This window comes from Cotesia typhae, unplaced genomic scaffold (assembly GCF_013202065.1).
Source record: "Cotesia typhae breed Kobodo isofemale line unplaced genomic scaffold, CoteBio_Ctyphae contig_65, whole genome shotgun sequence".
NCBI classification, from domain to species: Eukaryota; Metazoa; Arthropoda; class Insecta; order Hymenoptera; family Braconidae; genus Cotesia; species Cotesia typhae.
In genome coordinates, this window is record NW_027423762.1 from 1,116,156 (window position 1) to 1,129,529 (window position 13,374).

Consider the following 13,374-nt stretch of genomic DNA (forward strand, 5'->3'; position numbering starts at 1 on the left):
TAAAAAAAATGTGATTTTTAACTATCTGAAAGTTTTTGAATGGAATATATATTAAATTAGCACACATACCAATATTAATTTAACTATGCTTTCGGTGGGGCAATTTAACAATAAAAATTTTAACACGCACACTGCCTGAACAAACATCGGCTCTTTTACAGCTTAGTTGTGAGACTTTAAAAAATGTAAGTTATAGTTAATGATGTACAACAATAATGTTAGACAATTTGTTCTTATAATTTTTAAAATTAAAACGAAAATTACAGTGATTTAGGGATATCATTTCTCAGTAACTTCTTTATATTTAAAATTATTTCTAAGAATAACTTTTTATTGAGTTACAACACATACTCTCAAGAGAGCAGCACATTTCAGGCTTAATCTGAAAATTCAAAAAATACCCTGATAGCCAGCGCTTTCTCAGTAAGTGTTGACTCCCAGCAGTTACGGTTAAGTTATACATCAAGTTGGCGGTAATTCTTCACTCAACAACAGTTGTAAGCAAATTGACAGAAATCTACGGCCGCAACTTGAATATAAGTTAACAATCAAACTTGTAGTTAAATTTCCTTTCAACTTTACTACAATTTGAAGGAAATACTTGTACACCAAGTTTTGACGTCTATTTGCAGAGTAAGTTATAGGTAACTAATAGGTAATCGCTCGCTTTGCCAACTCTTTCCGTCAAGTTTGCTTCAAATTGCGGACGTAGATTGACAGTAAGTTATAGGTAAGGTGGCTATCAGGGTAATTTACAAATTTCTGTTCTCAACTTACCTTACGAAATTCTCTTTACCATAAAAAAACTGTAATTTCTACAGTTGATATCAGTTCTGTAATATGTTACAAAGTATACTCGAGCTATACTCGTGGTGCTGCGAACTCATGACGGAAAGAAATATGTGTGTACTAAAAATGCACCGTAATGAAATATGTTGGCAACATTTCATAGTTGGCTTGAAATAGTCGTGCATCAATATGTCCCTAGATGAAATTCATACAAATGTAAAGTCTGAGTCGTTCATAAACAGAGTAACTTGAAATATATACGCTCCAATTGAAACAAGAAATATAATATTTCTAAAATAATATTGACTGGTAATTTATAATGACAGATATAAAATGATAGAGCAATAATCCAGATAAGGAGTAATTATTATGTGGCAGAATAATATGTCAATTCAAATAGTTTTTGGTATTAAGTTGCTAAAATATAAACTTTGTTGGTAGTATTGTTGTATAGATTCAGCAGTCGTGTGTATTAAAATTGAACTGTATACAAATTTAACTAACTTAAAATCTGCCTGCCTCAAAATATCATCTGTACTAAGTATGACTGTATTGAATAGTATTTGCTTCAAAATTGTAGAGGGAACAATCTGTCCCTGATACGTTTTTAGACTGAAAGAAACTAGGTTTTCGGATAAATCGATGTTACCCGATTTTAGACTTAACACGCTCGCTTCGCTCGCCTTCATTCTTTTAAAAATCCCGCCACTATCTCAGTCGACAAATCAACAACCGAATAAAATAGTCACAGAAGTGACGTAAAACGATACGACATCCGGCCATCAACTTTTTAGAAGAGGATAATATTCAAGTTAGCTGTCACTTGACAATTTTTCAATTTTATTTAACAAAAAGATATGTTCCAAATAATTATTTTTAAAAATTTGCATTTTTTATTTTTTATAATTTCTAGATGTCAACTTTTTTTTCTTATTTTTTTTTGCCATAATTTATTTTTTATAAAATTTTAAAAATTATTAAATATGTGCTAAGTTAATTTTTTATTTTTTGTAAGCGTCAGAAACTTTTCTCGAAAAAATAGATTTAAATGAATAAGATAAAAATCGATTTTATCAGACAAATAATTATGAGGTTGAAGTTGGCAGACACTTGACAATTTTTTGATTTTTCTTGAAAAATAAACTAGGCATAGAAAATTATTTATAAAAATGTCATTTATAATTTTTCAGAGCTTCTAACGATGAAATTTTTAATTGAAATTTTCTCGTTATAATTTGTTTATTAAAAAAATTCTTAAAATTATCAGATATCTCTCAATTTCAGTATCATAAATAATTGAAATTTGAATGAGTATGATTGTAGTAAGCATCAATTTTTTTAAAATTTATAAAGAATTCACTTATTACAAAAGTAATGTTTAAAATTGAGTTTTTTTTAAAAAAAATTTGAAAAAATGTAAGTGCAATTCAAAAAAAATTTTTTTTACTCCTAATTTAATAAATGAAGCAAAAATTTTTAAATTAAAAACGTCAGCTATTTTTAGTATTGTAAATAATGCAATAAAAAAATTCGTTTGGAAATTTTTATATTTATCTCCTGCATTTTAAAAAATTTTTTTCAATCATTGAGTTTCAGAATAATTATTCATTTTCAAAAATCGACTACTGATATCGTACTCATAAATGTAACTATTTAAAAAATAAAAATGGAAAATCATCGAACAATTTTAAAATACTTATTACAAAATAAGTAAGTAGAAGAAAAATATTTAATAAATAAAATTGTATGCATAGTTCTATTCAATTTCTATATGAAAAATTTATTTAATTTTCTTAATAAGTTTTTTTGTTGAAAAAAATCCTGAAAATTGTTCGATGTCTGTTAATTTCAGTGTCATACATTTTCTTTCTTTGTAATGCTAAAATTAATACTGATCAAAAATTATTCAAGAGGAAAAAGAAAAACCATTTAATTTAAAACTTAATTATCGTAAAACTTTACAAAAATTGAATAATGAGGAAAAATGCAACAGAGTTTTAAGAAACTTGCAAAAAAATTATCTAACTATCAATTAACAAACTTATTATAAACTACTGCTTCAATCATTTTATTGCTTTGCTGCAAAATAAAATAATCAAAAATGGCTTTAGTGATAATGTTTATTAAATTTCTTCATTGTAAACCATGAATTGTTAAATTGAATCATATAAAAATTGTTTTCATTGTATGCTACTTTAACGCTGTTTAGATGACTAAACATAAAGTCTATGTCTAGGTAAGATACAAAAATATAAAATTTTTTATACCCAACTTCTTTTAAAAATTCATGTACACATACATAATTATCAAAGATAATAAAATTAGTGAGTCAAAAAGAATATTTTTTCCATGTCCGTACTCCACAGAGGAAAGTAAAATCTCTAAATTCGTGTGTTTGTCTTGAGTCAAAAGAAAATTTTCCGTTCTGGTTGAATAATTGACTTTAAAACAAAAAAAAAAAATAATTTTAAACCATGGAAATCATTGAAAGAATTTTATTATCTTGAATCAAACAGAAAAGTTCTTAAATTAAATGATATTATCGTAAACTAAGAAAAATGTCTGTGCTCAAGACTATTTCTTCTTGATTAAGGACAATTAACTTTTTTAAATGATTTACTGGTTTAAAATTATTTATTTTGAATCAAAATCATTTTTTGGTCAGCATACTTTCCTTTTAAAGAGTGTAATACACTACTTTCATTAATCATGATAAACATTCAAAATCTACACAAACAAGATAGCGAATCCTAACTTGAGCAGGATTATAAATTACAAATTGATTGTGTCGAAACTGCGGCTTTTGAAAGAGGGGTACATTGACCAGTGGTCCAAAAGGAACTTCAACTCCTCTTGAAATATGAGTAGTATCTCGAGGACTAGAAATACCTCTGACAAATATTGAATGTACACCGTATGGCAGTTTTTTTATAATCTGAGCCCGATAGTATTCTTTCATATTACCCAATGCAACTTCACACAACAACATAATACCCTGAGGATTTCCATCACACATTATACTTTTACTGTAATTAGCTGCTTTTGAAGCGATGTTTGTAAAATAAATTCCTTTTCCAAACATGTGGCCAGTGTGTTTAGCATTCAGAGGACAAATCTTTAAGCCTTTTGATAAAATAGCACCGATATTATTTAATTTAGTTCCGTGCCAAAGTAATTTTTTGTTATGAAGATCTTTTGTGTAGTTTTCTTCTTCACCGTGTCTGTTGATCATGAATATATCGTTGATTTGGATTCTAAAGTGATAGTGAAATTCTGAATGAGTGTTTTTTACGTACTGATGAATCATAGAAAAAATCTCACAGTTTTTATCTAGTGCAATGATAGTCGAATTAAAATTTTTATAGCACCAATCTAATGGACGTTTTACCAAAAAATTTTCAAGTAACTTGCTGTTACCATAAATGAATCGTATTAATCTTTGGACTGGGAATGTTAAAATAACAGTGTTTTCATTCCCCTCTGGTACATCTAAAGGTGCATACATTAGAACCTGATTACAATCCACCAAATAATTGAATTTAGTTATACAACTAACAAGTGGTAATTTTTCTGATACATAATAATGATTTTTAGTCCCAAGTATTCCCCAAATTTGAACTAGTTCAAGTAGTTTCTCCTCTTCATTTTGAACATAGATATATTCATCATATCCAAATTGATAGTCAAGAATTTCAATTTTATTGTATGAAATTTCATTGTAATAAGGATGTTGTTTCCAAAAACTCATCGAGTACTTTCGGTTTTGATCCTCATATACATAAGTTAAGATTTTACGAGGTGGATTCAAATACCAAGTTATACTCTCTTCAATTAAATTTTTTATGCATGCTTGATTAGACAATCCATTACTTGAAGACTCTTTTTTAATTTTACGTATCATCTTCTTCCTCTTCATTACTATTATTTATAATTAATCCTTAAAAAACTGTTCAAAAAAAGTATAAATTAATTAAGAATATAACTACTTTACATAACCTTTATACTTGAACATTTTAAAGAAAGTTATCCTACCTTTTGTTTTGTTATCGAATTTCGTTCTTTTTTCAATTGCAACTTTTTCTGTTAAAGTATAAATATTATTTATAAAAGTCGAATAAATTATTTTTTATTATTAACAAATGAATTGTTAAAATGTAAATATAGATCTTAGCATGCAGTAGCTTCAACAATTGCTGCAAAGTGTTGTGGTTACGGTTGTGTGTGTAAACACCTTAGTGTACGACATGAAATTTGTACAATTTGTCCCTGCGCAGAAAATACTTTTAACTTAAAATATTCAATGAAAACAAATTTTATGTAAACGTAAATCGAAAGCTAAGTACTTAAAATAAATTGTAATTCCTAATAAAATAATGTTTCCGAGAAAAATCATATGACAAAACTATTTCGGGAGTATCGTAGTAGTTTTGATGATTTAATTGTTTAATTAGTTGTATGCCAAAAGTAAGTCACTACCCACTAGTCTTTTAAAATAAATACCTAAAATTAAAAATGAATTAGAATTACATAATTCTTAAGAATTTGAAAATTTGTAAAAAACACTTAAATAGATTGTTTGATTTTCTATACGAGTATTTTTTCCAATCTGAAAAATTTTAGTTTTCCTAAAATTACCGATAATTTTAATTCACCATTTTTTTAACACAAGGTATTTATTGAAAAAATAACTGCTGACGGCGAATTCCTGATTTACTATTTATTCAGTTTAACAGTCACCTAATTTTTAGGTTATAAAAACTAAAAAAATTAACTTTTTCATTTCTTTTTTTGCACAACTCATGATGCGAAGCATCAGAAAGTGCTTTACGATTAAAAAATTTTTAACTTCCCGCTAAGAAAATCGGGAAGTTATTGGTCTCACCTCGTTTTACAAAAATCGAAGTTAAATCGAACTTAGATTTTAAACACAATTTGAACCGATTTTGACCGGTAGATTTTGATAAATCTAAAAAAAAACTACAAAAAAAAATTTTTTCATGCTGTTTTTTTAAAATCATTTTTAAACGGCTTTACCGATCGATTCTAAAAACTCATCAGCTTTTAAAATAAAAAACCACGTCGATCGCCTCCAACCGGGTCGAAATGAGTTGATTCGTTCGTTAGTAATCGTTGTCGAAAGAAAACCGAAAAAACGGTTTTTCGAAATTCCTAATTCAATCAATTTAAATTTAAAGATTCTTTTTGTGGCTCAAAAAACTGCGTCGAATGCTGCCAATTACGTGAAAATCGGTTCATTCATTCAAAAGATATTGCGATTTGAAAATTCAAAAAATAGTGTTTTATTAAACTTCTATTAGACTTTTGAGCTGGGAGAGTTCAAATAAGTGAAATTTTGAACGCTTAAGTATGGAATTAGCGGGAGGTTGCAGAGATGGCCTTCAAGGTTGAGCAAAAAAAAATTTTTTTTTTGACACAAGAAATTTCACTTATTTTAAAGAAAATTAATTTATAATTTTTTATAATTAAATAGAAAATCAAATAATATTGAATCATTTTTTTTCATTCAATATGTGTAATTGCACGCTAAAATAATATAAAATGGGTATCAAACATTCAAGAGAAAAATTTTCTCAAGGTGCGAAAATTTTTTTCTTAGCTGAAGTAGGTGACGCTGTTTCCTTTAAGTATTCAAAAATCTTGATCAAGTATAAAAATTTAATGTATCAAGTATTTATGATAATTTGAATTAAGAAAAAATTACTTCCACCAAGTATTGAATTTCAAGAAAAATTTTTACTTCGGCCAACACAACTCGGTCTTCTTTCAGGCACCCGAAAATTTTCTTGAGCTAAGAATTTTGTTCTTCAGTCAAAAATGAAATTTTTAAAAACTGAATTTGTTTTTAAAATACTTCACGAGAAGTTTGTTTAAAAGAAAAGATCTGTATACAGACTGACACTTCCTTTTAGTCCCTCAGTTGACATCAGAATCCAGAAATCCTTTGTTTTTTACACACTTTTTATTAGCTTCACCTGTATTTTAAGGAAACGGTTGAGTTGTTGGTTGAAAATTTTGGGGAAAATGTTTACTCGCCAATCAAGAATGTTGACAAAATGTTATATTAAAAAAAAATAAAGAAAGTAAATACATGAAATAATTTAAGTTAAATAAAACCAGATGCAAGCAGGATTAAGTCGTAGGCAAATAACCTCGGGACTTGCATTTAGGAACTCAACGAGTGGAGAGTCATGAAAGAAGGTGCTCGAACCTAGCATACATGAAGTATAAGGAATATGCTTGTCTACTCATATTTTCAATTTTATAGTAAACTAATTTGTAAATGAAATTATATATTCTTTCGACTATGTGTAGAAATCTGTTCTCAAGTTTTATGAATAATTTAAGAAACTTTTTGTATAAATCAAACATCTTCCTACGCATGACGAATGTTTACTACAGTAAATTTCTCATATTATAATCTTAATCATTTTCAGCTCTAATTATTCGTTCACACATATATTAGAGATCGAGCTTTATTTGAAATTAGTACAATTTTACATACAAATAAACAACAATTATACGCCGTCTTTGACCTTATTATATTTAATATTAGGGGAAGGTAGCCTAAAACGGGTACCTCGCCCAAAGCGGGTAGATATTTTATTGTGACATTGAGTGCGAATATCAATTGATATTCATTTGTATGATCATGTATGCATTTGTAGTATGCATTTGTAGTGATCATGGGAACACTCGTGAGTATTTGAAAGTTCTGATTGGATGTTCGAGTTTTGACAGAAAGTATCAAAATACAAAATAAAAAAGTTGCTAAATTTGTTAAAATTACGAATGGAATGTGTCATTAGATGATTCAAACACTATTACACTTATAATAATATTAATGAATCTATATTATTTTGGTACCATTTAACTCTAAAAAACGATACAAATTCGGACAGTTCCCTTTGTATTTTTGATATTACAATTGTTGAGCAAAAAAACGTATACTGGAGCAAAGTGGATACCTACTTGCGCTGCTCTGATCCAATTTTATATTTATTTTGTCATACAATATTATCAAGTAATGCGAAAATATAAGAAAAAAGCGGAAATACATTCTTGATTGAAAACTTATTATCAATTTCAATAGAAAAATTGTTATTTTGCTTAAAATTAATGCAATAAAAATAAAATCATTATTTGAATGATTGCAATGCCTAAAAATCTTTTTTTTATGTTAGCTAAATACACAATTTTGTTATCAAAATTAGTTTTATCATTAGATTCATCTATTTAAAGTGCTTATCCGCTTTGGGCTAAGGGGTAGGGCAAAGCGAGTTTTTAAATAGTTATTATTTTTTATTGATAAAAAATTCTTAGGCCCAAATTAAGACAATAATCCTATCTAATATTGAAGTTCAATCACTACTATATCGGATAGAATAATATTTGTTAGTAAGTCAAGAAAAACTAAAACTTCTAGGCCTTCTTCGTTAGCTTACTCGCTTCAGGCCACCCTCCCATAAATACTACCCAATTTTGCTGATATATTATTTATTATATTATCAGTTTCTGAAAAATGATAAATAATCAATCAATAATAAAAAGCGTGTTAAAAATCGCGCCTTAACTACACCGTACTTTTGCTTTAGCTAGTAAAGACCTCTCTACTAAAAGTAAAGTCTTAATAAAGTTTCGTAGTGATGTCTCAACATTGGTGTCACAAATTACAAACAGGAGCAAAAGAGACAACCAAAGGAAACTTTTTAAGTTTGACTACTTATCTACAAATGATAAACTAAAAAAATAATTTTTTATAAACAAATCAAATTAAAAAAAAATTAATTAAGATAACAAAAAAATCTGATTAAAAAATAGTTATTTTTAATTAAGAAATTTATAAATAGTAACATTACTATTGTTCACAACAATATACATCCAGTCACTAAAGTTTGACTCTGACAGTGAATCTAATTCAATAGTGTGCGATGACTATTAATAACAATAAGCCGACTTCTATTTTAATCAATAATAGAGTTAAATGAATAAAATTATATTAATAAATCACATAATTACAATAACAAATAATTTTTACATCATTAATATGTTTAATTCAAGTCGTCGGTGACACAAAATAATATTTTTATACTTGTAAGACATTCCATTTAACGTATTTAAAATTTTGACATCAAGGAAAAAATTTTCACAACATATAAAAAATATGATCACTAAGTTACAGTAATTTTTAATATACATTTTAATTTTTTGGGAACAGAAATTTTTACTGCCAGTAAATTCGAAATTGAAACGAGTGATATATATTGTGTATTTATCTGATATAATTTCTAACCTATATTGACAGTACGTTGAAAAATCGAATGCATTCATAGACATTATTTGTTATTAAAATTACGATTATAAAAAAAAAAAATAATGGCACGAAATTTCAGCCCACAATTAGAAAAAAAGAAACACGCACAGTATTTCAAAAGAATTTTACAAGTAATGCCAAGTCAAATGGCTCAGTATGATTCGAATAGAGTAATGTTCGCATTTTTTGCTGTATCAGGACTTGATATACTTGATTCGTTAGATGTATTAAACGAATCTGAAAAATTATCAGCCATAGAATGGATCTACAGATTACAAGTAACTGATGCTGGTATCAGATCTGGTTTCCAGGCATCAACAATGCTACCTGATGACACACCTCACTATCAATGTGGTTATTTACCAATGACTTACACAGCACTTGCTACTTTATTAGCACTTGGTGATGATTTAAAACGTGTAAATAAAAAATTAATCTTAGAAGGAATGCGTGCGTGCCAAAATTCAAATGGCTGTTTCATGGCAATGATTACTGAGAGCGAAAGCGATATGAGATTTCTTTATTGTGCTTGCTGTGTTTCTGCAATACTCAATGACTGGTCTGGAATGAACAAAATAACTGCTATTGATTATATTGTTAAAAGTATCGTAAGTAGACATTTTTAATTTATAAATCTAAAATTAATAGATTATAATTATTTAGATATTTTGTTAATAAATTAAAAACATGCAGATGATTATTAATGTTGGAATGTTTTGCCTGATTGGCTAAGCGTTTAATATACTTGGGATTCTCTCATTAGAATAATTACAGTCGTATGATGGAGCAATGGGACAAGGTCCAGGCTTGGAGTCACATGGCGGATCAACATTTTGCGCGGTCGCCAGTCTTTATCTCATGAATGAACTTCATAATGTATTATCCAAAGAACAAATTGATAAGCTACGACGTTGGTGTCTTATGCGGCAGAATAGTGGATTCCAAGGTCGACCTGGCAAACCATCAGATACCTGTTATAGCTTTTGGGTTGGCGCAACATTGCATATGCTTGATGCTGGTCATTTTATTGATCCCGATGAAAATCGAAAATTCATTTTGAGTACGCAAGATGCTTCCATTGGAGGTTTTGCTAAATTTTACGATACACGCGCTGATCCACTGCATACTTATTTAGGTTTGTTTTGAAAAAATATTTACTTCTTTAATTTTTATTTACTATGCAAGGTACTTGGCGTGCCTAAAGGTAAAAGGGCTTATAACAATTTATGTGCCCTTTTATCTTTGCAAAGGTAAAAGGGCGCATATTTTTTTTTTATTGCCAATCAAGTAGTAGACACATTCTACACTTGAAATTGAGAAAAAAATTTTTTTAAGGTAGAAGGGCCTATGTCTTTAATTATACGCCTTTTTACTTTTATGAATTCGAAATTTTGGTGATCTAAAGATGATAGGGCGTATCATTTTTTTTTGGGCCAGTTCACAAATGAACATATTCGTAGTTTAAAAATTTGACAGAAAAAAACTTTCTATAGTAGTAGCGGTGTAAAACCTCAACTGTACAATTTTTTAAAGTTACAAAAGAAAATATATCCAAAAAACAATAAAGTACGCGTAATTATTTTCTCGCTTTTTATTTTAAGAAATAGTTATTATAAAATTAAAAAAAATGAACGATTATCATGAAATTGTAATGTTTGAAGAAAAATGGGAAATTTTAAAATATTCAAATGTTATAATTTTAAAATATTACAATGTTTTAAAAAAAGCGGGAAATTTCAAAATATTTGAATGTTATCTGTCATTGTGAATGTTTTATTACTTAATTTTTACGTAATTTGTTTTTGATTGATTTATTTTCTATTTGTTTATATTAAACTTTGTAAATTAGGCTGTTATTTTAGCATAACTTGTCTTGTGAAACTATTATTTAACATTTGATATCAAAACTCCATTTTTTTTATGTGCCCTTTTACCTTTAAATAGTACTTTTCTTAAAACTAAAAGGGCGTATGCCTTGAGATACGCTCTTTCAGCTTTAGGATACCAACTTTTTTTTTTACTGATTTTTACGTTTAAGAAAATTTTAAACGAATGTCAAAAAAAAATTTTTTTATACGCCCTTTCACCACAAATCCCTATTAACCCTTAGCTATAACCCTTTCTACCTTTAAACACGCGATTTGGTAAAACATCACATTTTTATTAATACTTTTCAGCTCGATACAACTATCACTTTTTTTGTCGAAAACTAAATAAAGAAACAAATACTTAGAAATTTCAGTAAATAATTTGAATTGGATTACTATTTTTTTATTTATAAATTTTCTTAATGTTTTTAAGAACATTAAAACTATTTATTGCAACATTTTTAATCCTAATAATCTTATTAATTTTAGGTAATGTTAACATTTAGATCAAGCTTGAAGTTTTTTTTCACTATATTGTTCTTTACAATCATTAATAATAATCAGTTAAGACATAAACAATAAAGTATCAATTATATTGAGCGGAGCAGTCACATTATTACAGGCAGCTACATGATATATTAGTCAGTTTTGTATAGAACAAATAGATTTTACTGAAAGTTAATTTTTTTTAAATAAAAAAATACACTCTGAAAATTTCAGAATCTTTCAAAATCATATAAAGATATTACACTTAAAAATTTGAATCCAAAGTTTAGTGTCGAAAATTGATTTTGACAATTTTTAAAAATTTTTAATTTTACAGACTTTTTTTCTTCAAAATTTTTTTTTCTATAGCTCCGAGTATCTCCTTGAAAACAAACAAAAGTTTATTCCTGAATTAGAATAATTTCCGAGAAATTTAAATAATTAAGTTGAAAAATTGAGAAAATAACAAAATTTTGATTAACTCATGAAAAAAATTTTTTTCATTTTTCTTTTGGAAATCTTCGTTTTATAGTGACAGAAAAATGTTGACCAAATTTCTTCCAAATTGAAAGAAGTCAATTTCAACTATTGGTTACCCAAATAGTAAATATTTCATTTAATCGCTTAAAATTAAGAAAAAAATAATTTACAAGTAACAAAAAGATTTTTTTTTTTTTATAAAAATGTCATTATTAAATATATAATCAATTATTAAATATAAAATCAAGTTATAAACTAGAAGATTTTAATAATAATACAAATGTTGAATGTAATAACTATGTCTATTATTTACGTCTTTATTCATAAATTTTTTCATTACGACATAACTTTTTTGATTACAGGGCTATGTGGCTTGAGTCTCATGGGAGAACCTGGGTTGCTACCAATGAATGCTGCCCTCAATGTTTCTAATCGCGTTTATAAACATTTAAAAGAAATTCACAAAAAATGGAAAACTGATTGATTAGTCTTTTTTTATTAAGTAAATTAATTTGTTCTAAAATTATTCATATCAAGCGCACATTAATAGATAATATCCGTTAAATTGTACTGAAAGATTGTAATACAACCTGATGATAATTTGTTACGAATATACCACTATCGATGAATGTATTTATTTCGAGTAACTGCATTTGTAACTTTTTTAAATATCTACAATGTATTATAAATAACAATTATAATCACAGTAATAACTAATTCAAAAATTATACATAAAACTTTAATTGTAAATTTGATTATGTTTAAAATGTAATTTATACGTATTTTAATTACCGCTAATATATTTAATAGTTGCAGTTTTAATATGTTCAACTCAATGAATTTAAATTTGTAAATGGTTAAAGTATTTTTGTAAATTTTTTCTCAAGTAATGTATTATGTTCATTGTTTTTATTGTTGAAAAGTAATATCTGTGATTGAATATACGGACAATAGTCGTTATACATGATGTTGTAATGAATGTGAATAATAGTTACAAAATTTATTTTAAAACGTTTCTCGACTTGTGTACCGTCGAAATAAATATATGTCTAAATATGCTTTAAAATATTCATCTATTGTTGTTTATACATTATTTAAAATTTTAAAAGCTACGATAATTCAGTTTCTATGGGATTCAGGGGCACAACTAGTGTGATAGCCTAAAAAAAAAAGGCGGTTTTTGGGAATTAAAAAAAAAAAACTACTGTATCCATTGTGTTAAAATTTTAATGGTATATTTATACATATTTTAAGAAAACACAGTAAAATTTTTGAAGAAAAAAATTCAATATTTTTTAAGTTATCCGCGATCTCCGACGGCGCGAAAAAAAGGTCCTCCACTGCTGGAGTGATTTCGGCCTTCTCGGTGGGTGAAGCGATAAAAAAAAATCCTCGTTAAACTAGAAGATATTGCCCGCA

The 13,374-nt window shown here is 27.1% G+C and overlaps 2 protein-coding genes across 2 annotated transcripts; one reads left to right on the forward strand and one right to left on the reverse strand.

Annotated features, from left to right (window-relative positions):
* Positions 1–2,891: 2,891 nt before the first annotated feature.
* LOC141532478 (poly [ADP-ribose] polymerase-like) lies at positions 2,892–5,040 on the reverse strand. Its single transcript, XM_074250827.1, has 2 exons — positions 4,822–5,040; positions 2,892–4,735 (listed from the first exon to the last, which is right to left on the reverse strand). Exon 2 carries the CDS (start codon positions 4,703–4,705, stop codon positions 3,497–3,499), a length of 1,209 nt encoding a protein of 402 aa, XP_074106928.1. The 5' UTR covers positions 4,706–4,735; positions 4,822–5,040; the 3' UTR covers positions 2,892–3,496.
* A 3,632-nt stretch (positions 5,041–8,672) lies between these two features.
* Positions 8,673–13,027, forward strand: Betaggt-i (geranylgeranyl transferase type-1 subunit beta). Its single transcript, XM_074250817.1, has 3 exons — positions 8,673–9,729; positions 9,896–10,256; positions 12,318–13,027. The coding sequence occupies exons 1-3, from the start codon at positions 9,184–9,186 to the stop codon at positions 12,437–12,439; spliced, it is 1,029 nt and encodes a 342-aa protein (XP_074106918.1). The 5' UTR covers positions 8,673–9,183; the 3' UTR covers positions 12,440–13,027.
* The last annotated feature ends 347 nt before the right edge of the window (positions 13,028–13,374 follow it).

Excerpts from the sequence above, each read along its gene's own strand:
- LOC141532478 (XM_074250827.1), bottom strand. The coding sequence starts at position 4,705 with ATGAAGAGGAAGAAGATGATACGTAAAATTAAAAAAGAGTCTTCAAGT.
- Betaggt-i (XM_074250817.1), top strand. The coding sequence starts at position 9,184 with ATGGCACGAAATTTCAGCCCACAATTAGAAAAAAAGAAACACGCACAG. Across the intron at positions 9,730-9,895 it reads ATTATATTGTTAAAAGTATC|TCGTATGATGGAGCAATGGG; the intron begins GTAAGTAGACAT and ends GAATAATTACAG. Across the intron at positions 10,257-12,317 it reads TCCACTGCATACTTATTTAG|GGCTATGTGGCTTGAGTCTC; the intron begins GTTTGTTTTGAA and ends TTTTGATTACAG.